The sequence below is a fragment of the Gavia stellata genome, chromosome 9 (genome assembly GCF_030936135.1).
Source record: "Gavia stellata isolate bGavSte3 chromosome 9, bGavSte3.hap2, whole genome shotgun sequence".
In the NCBI taxonomy this organism is placed as follows: domain Eukaryota; kingdom Metazoa; phylum Chordata; class Aves; order Gaviiformes; family Gaviidae; genus Gavia; species Gavia stellata.
The window spans coordinates 28,013,491-28,031,486 of record NC_082602.1 but is presented as its reverse complement, the minus strand read 5'-3'; the positions used below and the strand labels follow the sequence as shown (position 1 = coordinate 28,031,486).

At 42.4% G+C, this 17,996-nt stretch overlaps 1 protein-coding gene across 1 annotated transcript in view; it reads right to left on the bottom strand.

The window, feature by feature from the left end:
* SORCS3 (sortilin related VPS10 domain containing receptor 3) overlaps positions 1 to 17,996 on the bottom strand; it is a 311,341-nt gene that overhangs the window by 206,430 nt on the left and 86,915 nt on the right. Inside the window, exon 2 of the mRNA XM_059821073.1 lies at positions 4,409 to 4,476. Coding sequence (XP_059677056.1) covers positions 4,409 to 4,476 — 68 coding nt within the window. The remainder of the gene's footprint in view (positions 1 to 4,408; positions 4,477 to 17,996) is intronic.

The following is a 17,996-nucleotide window of genomic DNA, read 5'->3' as shown; positions in this document are numbered from 1 at the left end:
TAGCCAGAGGAGGGGAACTCCAGGGGACCCATCAAAGGTGGGTAAAATGGTACCAGGGACTCAGAGCTGACACATGCAAGTGCTTGCACTTTGGAAGAAAGTCTGAACTACTCCCCACTGCCTAATTAGCTGATGTGTTGCAGTCATGGCTATCGCATTGATCATAAATACCGCCCCGCTAACTTGCGCTTCTCCTGTCTGCTGTATCGCCCTGTTGTCTCTTTGTCTTCATCTGAGATTGAAAGCTCCCTTGGGATAGAGGCTGTCTTTTTAGCTACTGCAATCCAAATAAATAGAACTGTTCCTGGATACTAAAAAAAGGCAACTGTGGAAAAACTTTTATTCCAGTTATCTTAGCAGAAGTAACTGCTCAACCCACACTGGCAGTTGAAAACATTTTAAATATTACAATAGCAGCTTTAAATACTTATGCAGAATGTCACGTTCACATAACCCTGTCTGTCTCAAAACTGTACAGCTTAAACAGGAGACAGGATTAGCAATAAGTGAGGAAACATTCACAAGGCTCTTCCTTTGCTTGTAAAACCTGTGAAATCTAAAAGGTCCACAGAATAAGAAAAGGAGCTCGATAGATTCCTCCTGTTTATTCACACTCACAACACAAGAAGGAAACAACTGGACAGCAACAAGATTAACTAACGGAAGGACTTGCTGCCTACCATATAACCTACAGAACTCCCCATACATTATACCTGACCACAACATACACCTGAAACTAAAACTCATTTATCACAACCACAATTCCTATGATCAGATCTGGAAGTGTTAAGAACACACACATTTGAAGAAATAAGTCACTGAATACTTTCCCTTCCCTCCTCCTCCTAATAAAATTTACCTGAGATTTTCAACAGAAAAATAGGCCTAAAAAATCCCCCAACCCTTCGACTCTTGGTTGTGAATGGTGCCTTTTAGACAACGTATTTTGCATCTCTAACCCTCTCATTCTCCTCTGGACCACAGTTCCTGCAAAGCAGCCTGGGCCCTACTCTTTACAGAGAGGGTTCATATTCCACGACAGATCACTCCTCCGTGCTTACAGCTCATCATGGGCAATGAAGTTTGATGCAGGGACTCTGGCCTACAGAGGGTTTGGGAATTAGAGGTGCTCCAACAGTACTTCAGATCAAAACCATATAAGATTACAGATTAAGAGGGAGTACTGTTTTCCTTTTGTTGATGGAGAAGTGTTAGTGGGGGGGCAGGAAATTCTGTAGAAAGCATATGCCCAACCCTTAATCCAATTTATACTTAAAGCAGGCAGGATGTAACTGGATAGACAACTACCCAATTAGATATTTTGCTAGGCAATGAGAACTGATGAAGTGTTTGCATGCCTGAAAAGCTTAATTTTTTACAGTTATATTTGCTGACCTACGAAAAGACCTCTCCCCACAAATTCTCATGTCTTACACCATCACAAATAGAACCACAATAAAGTAGCTTCCTTTCACAGGAGGAAAATTATCATCTCCACTCAACATAGTGGGAAAAACAAAAATCCAAACCACAACTGACAGGTATCTCTTGTGACCAAGAAGAGATGTGGCATTCACACTGGGGAGGGGCATGACTGAGTGTGTGCGCGTCTTTTCCTTGAACCTGGTTGCTTCAAGGCTGGCTGCTTCCGCAGCAATGGAGGCCTTTTCAGTGATTTTTTTTTTTTTTTTAGGCCCCAGAAGCATGGATTTGCTTATTATAGCAATGCCTGTGTTCCCGCATTCAAATGCTGACTAGCATTTCCTCTATCTAAACTTGTATCAGCCTGATATAGGAGCAGCTTCCAACGTAACTTTTAATTCTCCTCTCTCGCTCTGGCTCCCTTTTTTAATTACATTCAGGATGTTTTCTTATTGATTTACTTGTCTTTGTATTTAGATGCAGGGATTAGAAATTTCTCTTATACGGCAATTCATTTTTCCATTAAAAGCCGCCTCTCATGCTACAACCCAGAGGGAACTGAGAAGAAGCTTTTGATGCATGAAGCAGGTGGAGGCAAGATGATATTTGGAGATTGCATTGCACTCTGCTCTATCTTCGCATCCTTTGAAGCACTGCCATGTGATTCATTGCTCTCTGCCACAAAAGCCACTCCTCTCTTGTGGAAGCAACTGTATTTGCCAAGCATTCAGAATAGATATCACACAGCACCACCGCTCAGATGGGCAGGACTCATGGTTAGCAGAAAAGATGTATTATATTCCCAGAAAAAAAGGAAGAGGGGAAAAAAACCCCACACCTAGAAATATCCAGACCTACTTCTGATAATTACTTGATAGTTGCATTCAGTTTGTGACCCACCAGTTCTGGGGGCTCAAAGATGGCTTTGAAAGAGTCTACAAAAAGTAACTAAGGAAAGCAAACCTATTGCCAGAAGGCTTAAAATTCACTCTGCAGAAACAGATCCTCCTTTTGAAATTTTCAGGGTCTTAAAAATGAAAAGAAAATATTGAAAAGTACTGATTTAAATAATGCAAAGATTCAGAGGCCTTAATGTGCAAATAGAACAGAAAATCCTGAGAAAGGGAGTCTTTCTCTTGGCTTACTGCTTCCACTTAGTATCTATTTGCATTTCTACAGCGTCCTTTCCAAAGAAACTCATAGCTGTTCTCTAAGACTCCACACACCACTCTGAAGTACAACATGGCTTAATCCTGAATTCTCCAGGTGGGAAACTAGGTTTAGAGCCCAGGAGCTCTATGTACTAGCTCTTACCCTGAGCTTTCCTCCCAGACCTTGCAAGCGAACTCAGGAGGTTCTGACTTCTCAACCTCTGAGTTTCTAGGCCCCACACTGGCCCCTATTTCACGGGAGAAAAGATGCAGAAGTGTCCCAGAACACACTGAAACACATTCACAAATCACTGTTTCCCCAGCTGACTGAGTACTGGATGCATTCAGTTGTACTGATGATGAAGTACATTTCTGTCACTCTGGGAAAAATCCAAAAGGGATGCTGCCATCACCCTTCTGCAGAGCTCAGGTGATGCTGCGAGTTCAGTATTAGGACAGGATTTTCCTGCTTGTTACATTATTTATGCAGAGCAGATTGCTTAGCAATTACGTTTAAAGTACAATCACAGTGCCATTTGTACTTCTTAGGGAAAGAGGCGAAAGTTTTTTAAGGCTTTAATACCTTGAAAAGTACAACAGTAAGTGGAAATGACTGTGTTCTCTCTTATTAGCTGCATGGTTATTTATACTTTTGCAGATTACCATGGTACAGCGCAATTAGGCTTTGGAAGTACTATACAAATGGAGAAGTTTCAGGAGCTCTACTGAACAATTAACCCTTAAATACATTAACAGGAATAAACCTGCAGCACATGCCCAAAGTCTGCTCCAAACAGGGGCTTTTAAATTAGCTGGGAAGAAAGAAGTACAAGAGACCATCTGCCAAGAAGCTGCTCACACCCAGAGCAATAGCTATAATGCAGTGACAGTTCCACCAGCTTCACTTTCAGCAGGTTGCGCCACAGCTGCAATACATCAGGTAAATCTGACACAAGGCACTTGGTCTCCCCCAGCCCCTGGTGGCCTTTATTTTTTTGTCCTTAGGGTAAAAAAAACACCTAATAACAATTCTGTTAAAGGCATACCCTTTCCACACCACAGGTAGGATGTTAGGAGGAAAAGCCGTTCCCAGCAGGTAGAAACTGTTGGTGTCAAGGAACTGGCCTGTTTTTAGGGGTGGGTTTGGGGCAGGGGGGGAAGGATGATTTGGATTTTTTGGGGTTTTTTTAAAAAAAAAAAACAAACAGACACACATACTTACAAACACACTCTCTGTCCAGCAGTGTGCCTCCCCAGGCCACAACACTATTTCCCACGCCAGGCTAGGAGTATGGCAGGTACATGACACATCTGAGCCTATCCGTAGTGGAGAAGACACCAACACCTCACTGCGATATCTCTAGTCCTTTAGTGGGTACTATCCTTACACCCAAAGGCAATACAGATTCACTGCCAAGATGACCATCCTCACCTCACAGGGCTGAGGAACGTGGCTAAGATCATATCATGCACTGTGTGGTACACCATCTTGGACACTGTTCCAGCAAGCATGTACTATAGAGACTGTTCTTATTGCCAGCCTCACATCAAAGACTCTGAGGAATGAGGAGACTTGTCTAAGGACACTCAAAGGTAAGAACGAAACCAAGCTTCTCTGTGTGCCAAGGAAATGCCCATCCATCAAGAAACCCTCTTGTTTGCAGACCCCACTTCATTATAGCAATGTGTTCTTAATCATGTGTCCCTTTTCCAAAAGGCAGCTCCAGTTATCTCAGATTCCCTCCCATCTCCTTCCCTTGCTCAGCCTCCAGTTTTACAAGAAACACAGTGCAACCCCTCCATACCAGTTGCTGTGATTTCTATAATCCACTTACCTCCACAGTGAGCTCTCCGTAACACTCCCCAAATTGAAGTCGTAGAGCTTTGTCAGAATGAGAATCACCTAGGGAGGGGAAAGGGAGGGAGGAAGAGAAAGGGAAAAGAGGAAAAAAAAAGAGTTTTCCTTTAGACTGTGTAACAATACACAAAGCATCTGAAATCACCCAAAGGAGAGCTTAGCATTTATCCATTAAAGTTGTGGTATTATAGGATCAAGTAAGTTAAAAAAAAAATAAAATCATCAGCTTAATGCATCATGTAACAAGTAACATTTATTTTAATCTCAAAATGTTTTGCATTTCAACTAAAACATGCCAACAGGAATGAATTGAACATTGTGAGCTGCCCACTCTACAACTATGGATATTCAAGGTCAGGGATGGAATCAGATGTGCCCCTGTTAACTCAACAGCCCAATCAGAAATTACAGTCGACTTTTCCTGTTTCTCAAGATGCCACCACAAACTGGTGAGTCTCTATGGAAAGAATTGGCAAGTTTGTTTATGAAGATCCCCATCCAGCAAAACAGTCCATTTTCCCCAGAATGAGCTTTGTTGTTCTCCATCTGCTGTCACTGACTCCAGGAACACGGGAATTTCCACATGCTATCACCTTTCTGCAGTGGTAAAATAGAGGGACACAGAGCATGACATTCAGCTTAGACACTGAGCAAGACAAAAATTCAGTTGTATCTTTAGTGCTCAAGGAGAGTCAGAGCCTTCAGGACCCACTGATTAACTTTCTGGCGAGCCCATGAGGACTCCCGAGTCATGCCCTTGCAAAACTGAGGAGAGGGGAGTTAAGCAGTACATGGGGGACCGCAGGGGAATATAACTTCCCTCCGATATCCTTGGTCTCTGACCGCCGTTTTCACGGGTAAATGTAATCCTTCCAGTTACCAGCTACATTGCCCAATGCGCTTCTTTCCCATAAAGGCAGCTATGCACTCCGATAACCTGTGAGCCTCTGTGCAAGCTCCCAGGCTCAGATAGGATGGGAACTTCTGCAGAAAGAACAGAGGTTCCTCAGTGGAAGTTAAGAGCATTTGACATCTGCTCCTTGCTTTTTTAGCATAACTAACATCACACAGTTCATTCCCTTGGATTCTGTGGGACCATCCTCAGGAAGAGCTCTGGGGCACCTCTTCACTTTGGTTTTGCTTCATTTTAACATTTCAGCACCGTTTCCTCCTTGCAGGATTCAAGAACAGGCTAGTTTCCCTTCCATCTGCTCAGGCTGTGAAAGCATCTAGGGAAATTTTTAGTAAATACTTGGGGGGTTTTGTTTTGTTAAAAGATAGTTCACAGTTTGGCTAGAAGATGGGTCCAAATGAGAGATGTGACCCAAAGGGTTGAGTTCATTAATGTTTTCCTAAGCAACAAGGATCTTTTCTACTACAAAAGGCACATCTCCTTCCCTCTTCCTCCTCCCACAGCAGTGGGACCCGCCACACCTTTCATTTGGGTTTCCCAGCTGAAAGGCTGCTGGGTGAGGAATTTAAAGCTTTGCAGAAAAATTCCAAAGGATTAATCAATATCACAACAGCTGCAGCAGTTTGTTACTGTCAGCGTAATACCGGGAAGAGACCTGTTCAAATTGTAAGGGGCCTAGGTACATGGCTATGCAGTCAGTGCCCAACTTAATGGCTATGGCTTTAGAATAGATGCTCTGAGCATCCCCCTCTCTACTGGATTCACTTTCCCCATCCCCAACTGCATTTCATCCCTTTATTTCACCATGCAGAGACCTTTCAGAGGAAGATAAAAGCCGAGCTGCTTCCAGTAGGGTGAGAAAAGAAACCTGCCAGGCAGATTTGAGTCAGCATATGCGAGCCCATGTCAGCCTAAGCCGATGCCGTGCAGCGAGGAAATAAGGACAATATCCTTTTTATCGCAACTTAAATCCTGCACACACCTTCCCATACAAAGGGGGATAAGCCAGCGGCAAGTTGCAGCAACCAAGGTTTGTATACCTCCTCCCCTTACACCAACTGCGGGAAGCAGTGCAGCCTGCTCCCAGCCAAAACCTGATGGGAGTGACATTTTTAGGATGTTCCCTATATTCCCACAGGGGCTTGGACAGGTCCCCTCTCAAGAGTCTCTAGGAAGCCATGCACCACAGCACAAGCCCTGCCTTGCCAGAAATTACACTCTTGTCATTTCTATCATACTCATGTCATACTCACAACTATAGCGAGGTTTCACAAAGTTAGTTTTCCAGTTTCAGAGCCTAATCACATTGAAGACAGCAGGATGACTTCTGCTGAGTTCAGTGGATCCTGGATCCAGCCCTAAACATATTAAATAAAATCTCTGTGTCCTGGTCAAATTTCAGCTGAGTAATTCTACCTTAAGTTGCAATTGCAGCTGAAGGCAGCACCCATACTCTCCCAGCTCTTTGTGTGCCTGTCCCCAGATCTCCTATGCCCTATATATTTGAAGATGTCACTTATCTATTATAAACCCTGCAAAATGCAGGATAACACCAGCTTTACAGGAGTGGGTTGAACGCTACTCAGCTCCTGGGTATAAATCCAAAGTAAAAGCATGTTGTTTAGTACTGCTTTTCTGGATTTTCGCCCAGAGTGACTAACAAAAATCCATCTCTGCCTGTTGCTAATGTATGGAAAGCAAAAGCATGAGCATCCCCTTTCAGTTAAATCTCACAAAGGGTCCCAGGAAATAGCAGGAGTTGCCTGAGGCAGTGGTAATACACAGTACAGTCACCTACAGCAAGCTGTCCATAAAATCACTCACCACGTATGCCCAGGCCAGGCAACGCTCTTGCACCACAACCCCAGGTGGCCCCCACCCTGTGCCCGCTTGCTTTTGAGACAAGACTTTTCAGATTCAATAAAGGTAACTCTTGCAACGGTTTGAGAGTTTGAAAACCAGAGAGGACTGGAGAGGCTGAACACACCACCTTCCCAAGAAAAACTGCAAAAGCACATTCCCCCGTAACACTGCCTCATGAGACCGCGGAGCAAACGTACCTACTAAGGAAGTGTCACATGTGGTTAAGACACAAATCAAAGCCTGAAAGGCACAGCTGGTTTCTGAGTTGTTTTCATGGGGTGCTTTTGACACAGCGTTGAAGAGGAAACTTCAAAGCGTTTCAAGAGGCTATTCTGAGGCCTCCATGTTGCCCCAACTGTGCTAAGAGGAAACTAGAAGCAGGGATATCAGAGGCAGATGTGGGCAAGTACCAGATTTTCTAAGACATTCTGTTATTTGAATGCTTTAGTTGAAAAAGAATGGAACAACACATAAGGAAAATTGGACATATTTTCTAAAACTGAATTCTGACAGGAGAAAAAACAAAAAAGAAAAAACCCTCATTGACTGAAGCTGAGATACTTGATTCCAATTTCTACTTTGTAGTTGAAGAAGCTTAGCTTGTTTTTGTCAACAGCAGCAAATAACCATGGCTTTTCTGTGCCAGAGTAATTTTACATTAAAATCTTGACGGTTTTCATTTAAAAAGCTGAATTCAATTGAAAATTGGAGATTTCACATTTAGTGTACTATTTCAAAACAAAAATAAGCATTTTCTTCCCCTGAACTGAGGGAAATCTAGAATTGCCACCCCATAGAAAATTCCCACTCTTCAACCTAAATTAAGATTAAAATATTTTGGTCTGGGGAAAAGAAAAATGAAAAAAGTTCCAAGTGATATTGATTCAGAAACAGCAAAAACTTGCACTTAGGCATTCTTTAATCAAAATAAAGAAAACACCCTTATAGTGCCAAATTAAACTGTTTCTGTTCATCAAACTAACCTCCCCAAAATTAATTTCAAGTCAGCTCAATGCTGAAATGCATTTGTCTCCAAAGTCATACTGCTCACTTCAAGGAATACAGCTCAGATGTGAAGTTTCCCCCTGTCTCCGATGGGCCAGGCTCCACACAGCCACACTGTGCTTCCCAGGACACCCCAGGGGCAGGCGTCCCTCAGGGCACCAAGCATTTCAGCTGGTTGAGAATGAAAAAAGGGAGAACCAGCCTGCAGAACAGAGTGGGGAAATAGGCCAGGCTGAATTACAACTCCCTTAAGGCAATACAAACCCTCTGGAAAATGCAATTTCAAGCTGAGCTTACACAAAACTAAATGACCTGAAAAATTCAATAAACTGTTTTGGTTTTCTAGGCAGAAGTGTGGATGGAGAAAGGATAATCAGAAAAAAATATTTTTTTTCTTTGGAAACAAGTGATACTTATTCCAGTCCTGCAAGAATTTCCTCATGCACTTTATTTTACACACATGGCTCTCCACAGTCCATACGTTTTTGTTTTGTAGAAACTACACCATCTGCTGAATACCCTGCTATAAGGCTTGCATGACAAAAACACCAACTTCTGTCAATTTTTTATCTTCAACTGTTTATACTACAATACAGATTAAGAGTCTCTGGCTCTGAGAAATCCCACCATTTCACTGAACCACTAAATCCAGATTTAATATGATGGACTACTTCTCTTAAATAAGGCCAGCAGGTCTCCAAGACTGCCCAATCCAGCAGCCTTGAGTCTTGACACAACTTGGCTGGCATGAAAGCAGAAAAAGTATAACCAGAAACGCTAGCCCAGGTTTCATTCCATGTTGAAAACACATCCCTGAAGGGATCCCTATTGTTCAGACAATTATTAGGAATCTCTGAGCCCATAAATCACAAAAGTGCTCAGAAGCTCTTCAGAGTATTTGGTGGTGTAACAATTTTCATGCCCATAAAATTTTACTATGAAGGAAAATTACTCTCGTTCCTTAAACCCTCCTCCAGATCTTGCCAATTCTAAACTGGCAAAGTGCTTTGCATATACCCCACAGTGGAATATAAAACTCTGTTTCCCACAAATTAGAGTGTAAAGGCTTTGCAGTTCCTTCACCAGGTTGACAATGAACTTCAGGACAACCAGAAAGTGTCACATCAAAGGCAGTCATGTTCCTGTATCAGGCAATGCTCATATTAGAGACAGGAGAGAGAAGAGCACAGCAACCAGAGAGAAGAGGTAATCATTTCAGGTAGACATCTGAAAGGCCAGCACTGATCCCCTTCATGAGATTCATCTCCTCTCTAAGTGATCCTGCTATATCAGCACAGAGATTAACACAGCTCATCAGTAGCCCTGTCCACATATTTACAGAGTGTAATTAATTATGAGTAAAGGGATGAGCGCTGGGCAGCGCACAGCACAACAAAGAGATCATCGACAGATTTACATGTGAAAAATGAGAGCTCTCCGCCTGCTTGCTCTGGCATGCTGGGGTCTCCGTTTCTTGCCTACGGACCTCCGTTTCTTGCCTACGGACCTGTTTCCATGATGTTTGCAACCTTTTCTCCCCCCACACACACTAGCCACAGAACGCTTGTCTGCGATTTTTATATTCCTTTCCCAGATTCATGACAGCAACAGCACCCAACAAGTGAATTTAAGATGTGAAGACCTACAGGCTACTGGGAACCAGTATCATTAAATTGTTCACCGCCAAAGGCAAATTGGCTTAAAATGCTCTGGGACCTAAAAAGCCAGCAGCACTGCTCTATGGAGGTCCCTAGCAGTTTCTTTCCTTTTGGGTTTGGTTTGGTTTTTGGGGTTTTTTTTGGTGGTGGTGGTATTTTTAAAGCACAAAATCAATAATTAAAGATGAACTGATCAATAAACTCATGGAGTTATTTAGGGTGATAAATTTGCTAAGTAAGGTGGTCTTTCATATAATCTCTGCATTCAAAGCTAACTCAAGCAAAAGCCACCAATATCAGCCTAAGTTTTCCCACATAAATGCTGAGAAGATGGGAAGAGGATCGTTTACATGCTCAACATACATTTGTGCTTAAGTGTGTGGTGGGTTGACCCCAGCCAACAACTAAGCACTCACCCAGACACTTGCTCTCTCCCCACCCCAGGGAGATGGGGGAGAGAACCAGAAGAGCACAAGTGAGAAAAACTTGTAATTCCAGACAATGATAGTTTAATAAGTGACAGAAAGAGGAAAAAAAAACCAAACCAAAACCACCAAGTGATGCCAAGGCAGTGACTGAAAGATGGCTACTTTGGAAAGGCTACTCCACAGTTATTATAGGTAAGGATGATATTATATGTGACGGAATACCTCTTTGGCCAATTTGGGTCAGTTTTTCTAGCTATGCCCTTTCTCAAGCTCTTGGCTGCCCCAAGCCTACTCCTAGGGCAGGCAGAGTGAGAAAGAGATAAAAACTTGAGACTGTACAAACACTGTTCAGCTATACCTAAAACACTGATGTGTTATGGACACTGGTTTAACCGAAAATTTAAAACACAGCCAGACACAGGGTGCTATGAAGAAAATTAACTCCATTCCAGTACAAGTATTTTGCTAGATCAAGGTACAGGGGTTCTCAAAAACAGTCACTACATAGCCCTGGTCCCATCAAAATCACTTCACACAAACACACCCTCAAAAACATATGGATGCATGTGTGTGATCACACTATGCAATGTCACCATCTTCATTTACCCTGGGGGTTTAAGTGCAGTTGCCAATACCCAAAAGTGCCATTTGCTCCTCACAGTTGTGAGGAGCATATAGCATTATTACAAAGCTCTCAGGTAAGGAATTTAAATTCCACAGGTGTTAACAGATTCTGCAAGCATCACCACTGTGAAACAAGGCAAGTAATGTCATCTTTGTTTTAATGATGAGGAATCACAAGCAGAGAGAGATTAAGTGTTTCTCTACATGGGAACACTCAGGAAGAAGAATCCAAATCACCTTTTAAGAGTTTCGTTCAATTCACTTTGCAAATACATCAGAAAAAAATCAAATTAAAGACCACTTTATTCTGAAAAAGAGTCTCCATCCAGGAATTTAACATAGCTGAAATAAACCACTTCAACACATTTAGTTAATTTAAGCTAAGAAGCATCACCTGGAAGATAAAGCCACAATCCAAGTTCACCCACAGTAACAGAACAATTAGCAAAAAGAGGAACACATACACCTTAAATACCAATCTACCTTCTTTTCCCCTGCCTGGTGAGTGTGGCTGAAGAAAACACATCTCCAGATAGTAGCAGTTAAGGAATAGCACATCCTAAGACACAAGAAGAAAACAACAGAGGTACTAACAACAAACACAGACCAAATCCTGCCCGCTGGAAATCAGAGCGACACTTTTGCAAGAGTAAAGTGATGCCAACTTAAGCAGCAAAGATCTTTTTTTTTTTTAATCTCTAGAGAGATAAAAACGATCTGTGGGTGGGCTTCAGGCAGTGCAGGCAAAAGAACCCTCTGAAATTGAAAGAGACAAGTCCCAAGATCACACACAAAAGCAAAACATGTTCCAGTGAACTTGTGATCTCCGAACAGCTGAGACTGTCAAATTTGTCCTCAAAACAAGAACCAGTAACTAAAAGATTCTTCTTTAATCCTCCTTTGCCTGTGTTGCTTTTCATTTTCCAGCATGAAAACTGCCACGGTATGCTCTTTCTGTCCCCTGTCCTCCTCCTCCCTTTCAATGTAAATCAGGCAGCAGAATAAATGGGAGCCAGAGCCTGAGAAGTCTTCCCATGGATTCCCCTAGGATGAAGGAGACAGATCACATTATCTTCACAAAAGAGGCCTCGGGATGTAAGTAGCAGTTTGAAACTCCCATTTACGGGGCTTGCAGTGAATGAACAGAATGTGAGGGGGGAAAAAACCAAAACGACTACAGTGCTTTGCAGAAAGAGACAGCTCTGGAAAGCCCAACTCCCTCCTCCCACATGATTACCAGCAGGAGCTGGGCAGGATTCTTGTATGTTGGTTCTCTGCTTTGGCAATTCAAGGTCAAGACCAGCCTGTCAGAGAAAAAGCACCACTTGGCATCAATGCTGAGACAGACACCTCTTCCAGTGTCATGGATTTACCTTTCTGGGCTCACACAAATCTGAAAAGGATTTTGAATTGAACCCGTCAGGGTGTCTCATGCTTTTGGTTTTAAAAATTTTGGTCCAGGGACTGTAATTTAGGGTATGTTCAGAGGTGCTTCACACATAGAAGTCCATGCCAGTGAATGCAGCTGAATTAACACCACCACCAAAGCAAAGACTAATGCCTCCAGGACTCAGAAGAGGAATCTGACTATAATGTTTTACAATAACATGGGAAAAGAAGTCAGATTCTCCTCCTCCCAAACCACAGATTCCAATTATCACCCAAAAGAGGGTTATTCAGAGCCACTAGCTGTATAGCATCTGCAAGTCAGCCACATCACTCTTCCATCTCCTCTACACGTTAAAAATTGGACAATATCTCTCACGTAACATTTTTCCAAGGAAATAGAAAAAAAAATTGGTAAATCCTGCCTCAGTTTCATCAAATATACCTCCTGCATACCTACATGCTTACCTTCAGTGCGCACACACACAAAAAAAATTACAACTATGTTCTTAATACCTCCTTCCTAAAGAAATATAAGAAAGCCCTCCAGCAAGGTTATCAGCCCTTAAAGAGCAGCTGGATTCCATCCCAGAGGCTGCAGTTGAACCCTAAACATAGTTACCAGGTCAGATCATAAAGCCTTTGTCCTCTTTGGGGGGCAGGGGGACATCACTCCATAAAAGCTAAGTATTATTAGAATTATTAGCCACGCAGCATCAGGAGAAAGTGTCTGGGAAAGGCGTAGTGAAATAGTCACCTTTTTAAGGACAGCAATAAAACACAAGAGACGTGTAAGTAGAATTCCAGACCGTTATGAATATACACACTGGAGGGGAGGATGGACACACCAATACTATCAGCAGCTTGCGAGCAGCACTAGTCAGAGAAGTCAGAGACAGAAAAGACACCGCAGGTTACCTGACCCACCCTCCTGACAATGCACAGTTGTGCTCCACAGAATCTTTTCCAGTTCTTCAGGTTGGCCTTGTTGCACATAAACACACATTCCCACCAGAAAAGACATCTAGATTGCTTAAAATAACAGAAGCCTGAGCTTTATCTCTGTGTAACTCAGTTAAACATAAATACAATCTCTCCTGGCAGGTAGCGATATGATTTAAGGGTCCCCTATCATACATTATAAGAGGTGATAGCAAAGAACTCGTAATTTATTTTTATTGATTCAGCAACCCATGCTGGATCGTATCTCCCAATTCTGCCCCTTTGCTAGGAAGCCTCCAGCAAAGCCTTGGGAAATTTAATTTTATCTTTTTTTCCCTTCTCCGTCTTCCTTTTAAAGCCGCTGTGTACACATCTCTACCTAAGTTCAAGAAGAAAATGAAAAAAGGCCCCAGTTACTTTGCTGGCTCCATTCTTGTTCCAATTATCTCCTGATACCATCTGCGAACCAGCAGATTTTGTGCAGCAATTTAACTCTTGTGGTGTCACATACCTGCTGAAGGGCCATTTAAAGCTTCTGACATGGGGACCTGAAAAGAAGGAATGACTTGAACTCCAAGTGTGGGTACATTACCTTCACAGGACAGTTCTCAATTTAAAAATAAATAAAAAAAAAAAAAGCTTGACAGAAGGTAAGACAGTGCAGCCCTTTGAGATGTTATAAACTGCCAGGAAAGGTGAGGGTTTTCCTTGAGGACTGAAGGCAAGACTGACTGGTTCCATAAAGGAAACTAAACTATGTGCGGCATTTTGTGTCTAAGCCATTTCTGACAGGAAGAGAGAAAAAGGCTCCCATAAAGCTGATTTTTTCAAGAAAAATTAGGCTGCTTATTGTTCTTCCATTTCAGACTCCAGGCTCTACTCAGGAACTCTCCTCTCACACATACACTCTTTCTCTCCTGTCCTCTCCCTCACATATGTACATATACATTTATAAATATTACTTATCTTCCTCAGATTCCAATTAGCAACTCAAATAATTGGCATTGAACAGAGCATGGGCAAGAGATTCCCTCTCTCCCCAGGGACAGGAGATGGACTAGATAACCTGTTGAAGTCCTTTCCAGCCTCCTGTCTATGACCCAAAGATTTACTTGTTCATGTGAAAATGCCTCACTACTAGCTCAGGAGAACAGCAGCAGGGAATCAGGTGCCATGCCACAGAAACACATGCCTGATGTGCTCCCTAAAACACAGAGCCTTGCCTTCAACACGACAGTGGGAGATGGGTGCTGGAGAAGCCACCGTGCCGGCAGTGCAGTCTGGTCACTGGTCTGGCACCCAGAGCATGGAAGGGTGTCAGAGCCTCCCCACTCTATTCCCAGCTTTGATGCCAGCTGACCCACCTGCAGGGAGATTAATTTGTGATGGCAATGTTATTCTGAGGCAATATTATTCAATTTTGAACAATACTACTCTGAGAAAACATCCTTCTCTCTCCAGGGGAACCAGTCCAAAAGTTGGAGTTTCACTAATGTTACCATGAAAGGAAACGAAGTACCTACTGGGAAACAAGCCCTTGCATCTGCTTTTTATGGTCAGTTAAAAGATCTTCCACTCCTGCCACTGGATCCTTATTAGCAACAAATCCAAGTACCTTAGACTTTGGCTTATTCCCTTCCTCGCAGCAGCCCAGGGAAATAAGAATTGTTGCAGTTTGCCAGGTGAAGAGTATAGGCACAGAGGGGAAAAAAAAAGGGGAAAATGCACAAATTGTTCTGTTATGGTTACTGCAGGTACCAAAGTCGAATACTTAGATTCTCCCCCACATTTACTACCTGACCTTGAATGACTGTAACATCATTAGTATAAACCCATGATTTAATAATAATTCCTTAAATATGCCTAGGTAGAGTATTCATAAATATAATTAAATAGTAGAGTAAGGAAAATGAAATATGAGAATCATCACAGAAAGAATAAGATAAAAATATGAGTAATAGTTTAGAATATATGAGTAACTATCACAGGCAACTTGGGTCAGTCAGGCTGAGCAGGACACATAGGATCAAAAAGTGCTGGAGGTAAGAGACAAGCATGAGCCAGGGCTCTCCACAGACAAAAGGTCAGAAGCAATAGTTTGAGTACTAACTAGCCAATTAACATATTTTTTGCATTATTATAGATTCAACAAAGATGAAATGATCTGATTATCTTATATATTAAGGTAATAAAAATGTGGTCTGTCCAATTGACTGCACTCTTCTGACCTTGAACCTATGTTTATGGAGCAGCTGCTATCTGCAAATGCGCAAACTTACTTTGAAACTTAGTGGCTCAGCTATGGTATGGTCAAACCCTGCCCTAGCAACTCCTTTTCCTACTGGTATTCCTTTGAACTAATCTTTACTCTTGATAGCTTTATAATATTTATTTTCATTTTTATTCTGTATTCACCATGTGCATATTTTTCGTCATCACTACAGTGCCTAAACTCCTCGTGCCATAGCTACATAGCTTTTTTTTTAATTATTCTTTGTGTTGTATCATTAAGTAGTTTAGCACAATTATTTTCGTCTGTTGCTGTGAAAACACACTCTCTCTGGGCAATTTCCTTTCTTTGTTCCTCTGTAGAGCAGCTCCTTGCTCATGCCAAACACCCCTGGAGCCCTGATGTTATCTCCTTTGAAGGGCCTAATCAAGCACTTTCATGAAATCTGGCTCACTAGATGTTTCCAGAAACTGGGCTGAGAATGATTCCTGTACATGCACCACATTGAGCCAGCCAGATGTAACATCCTCCTTCATCTAAGGGCACTAAAACAACTTCTGTTCTTCCTATGGAGTCCAGAGGAACAGGCATGCCAACAGCAAACTGGCCTATGCAAGACACTAGCCATAGCTTCCATGATATGCAACAGAATGGAGGATAGAGAATTCTTAAGTTCAAGATTCAGCTTCTCCCATACGAGGCTTCCAAGCTTGCACACCATCCCCTCTAGAGAGCAGCCCTAAGCACCACAGGGCCAGAGCTGTTTGGATTCTGCCGGATAACCCAAAAAACTATATGAGCCAGTTGATGAACTTTCACAGTAGACAGGTGCCATGGGGTTCAGCTCTGTCTCCAACTGACATTTAACTATTTCAGCTTGCAGCTACATCAGCAAGAAAGAATAAACATGATCTGTATCACAATAGCCTGTAAATAGCCTCACCCAGAGATAAAGGCCCTCCTAGCAAGTGGAACCTGAAACGTGAGCAGGTGCTGTACTGCCTGCCTAGCATAAGGAGCACACCATGGTTTCTCCTCTTTCATGCTTGGCCACATAAAGACTTCAAAACTGAATTCAAGGGACTGATGGGATATCTCCCTCCATGTCAGCTGAAAGAGCAGGCCTCTAAGATGCCCTACCATGGGAACTTAACTTAGGGCTAAGGATTCCTCCAGGCAGTAAGAGGCTACAGTAGCCATGCTCCATGGACTTAGCCCTGGGATATACCCAGGACCTGAGAGGGAGAGTAAAGGCAGAAAAGGAACCTGAACCCCCAATTCAGAGCTCTGGTTTGTCACTCAAGCCACACAACCCATCTTCCAAAGCATCCAGTTACCAGTTTTGTGCCTGCCAAGGAAATAAAGCTTTGGAAGAAAGATACAGGTAATACAGAGTGAAAATTTTTCCCCATCTAAGTATTTCTTAAAGACAGGCAAAATATATTTGCTTAAAATCTGACCCTGTAGGAAGAAAAAAAAAAACACCCCACACACAACTTTTGTTTTTTCCCCCAAAAAAAATTGTCCTCTGAAGGACAGGCACCAACCTCGGGGCAGAAGGGGACCATGAAGGAATGTGTCAGGAACCACAATAAAATCATAACTTTTGGTGTCAGCCCAATATTCCAATTTTGGGGGGCAAATTAAGAAAAAATCCGTTCATCTGGTTTTGAGCTCTGTAAGAAAGAAAATATATTTTTCCCGCTTTAGAAATACCTTGTGCTAATGTCTACATGGGGAGATGTGGAATAGCGCAGTTAAACCTGTCAAGGGCAATTTTTCTTACAGACTTAAGTGTTCTGTTACTTAAAAAAAGAAGCTGAGAAAAATAGAGGAACTTGAATTCAAACGTCCTTTAATGCAACATTATGGCTGAGAATTTCAAAGCTGTAAAAGTAGGAAACTCGGAAGTACAGATTCTACATTATGCACATGGATTGCGTGAAAGAAAAAAGGTAAATCACCACTGCAGAAATCCAAAGCACTATTGACTTTTGCAACCTTTTTAGGGTTGGTTGGAGTCCAGGGGCAGTTGGTCAGATGAAAATACCATTCGCTCTATACTGTAACCCTCACTGCAGTAGAAAACTTTCAGAAGGTTTGACCTTGTGAGATCACTCTCCTCCTCTTACCTAGGGACCTAAAAAATTCTTTGTTTAGACCTGAAAAATTCTTGCCGTCTAGCTGACAGAGAAATTGAAGCAGTCTTCATTTCAAGCCACTGTCTATATCCTTCCTTCTAAGAATCATGGTTATGACAGCTGGGACTGCTGACAGACATTTAAACTGGGACTGCTTTTAACAGCAGGATTTGGGATGCTATAACCCAGGAGATAGATCCCTTTCACTCTTGCATGACAAAGGATAGATTTAAACAGAAGGCTCAGTGCTTTGCTCTGCCAGCACCTGCGTTGGCTCTCTTCACCATCACAAGAACATCTGGGTCCCACGACCTGGAGGTAGAAAAAGGAGAAAAGACAGACCCTCATATTTTATGAAAATAGTCTGTAGCTCTG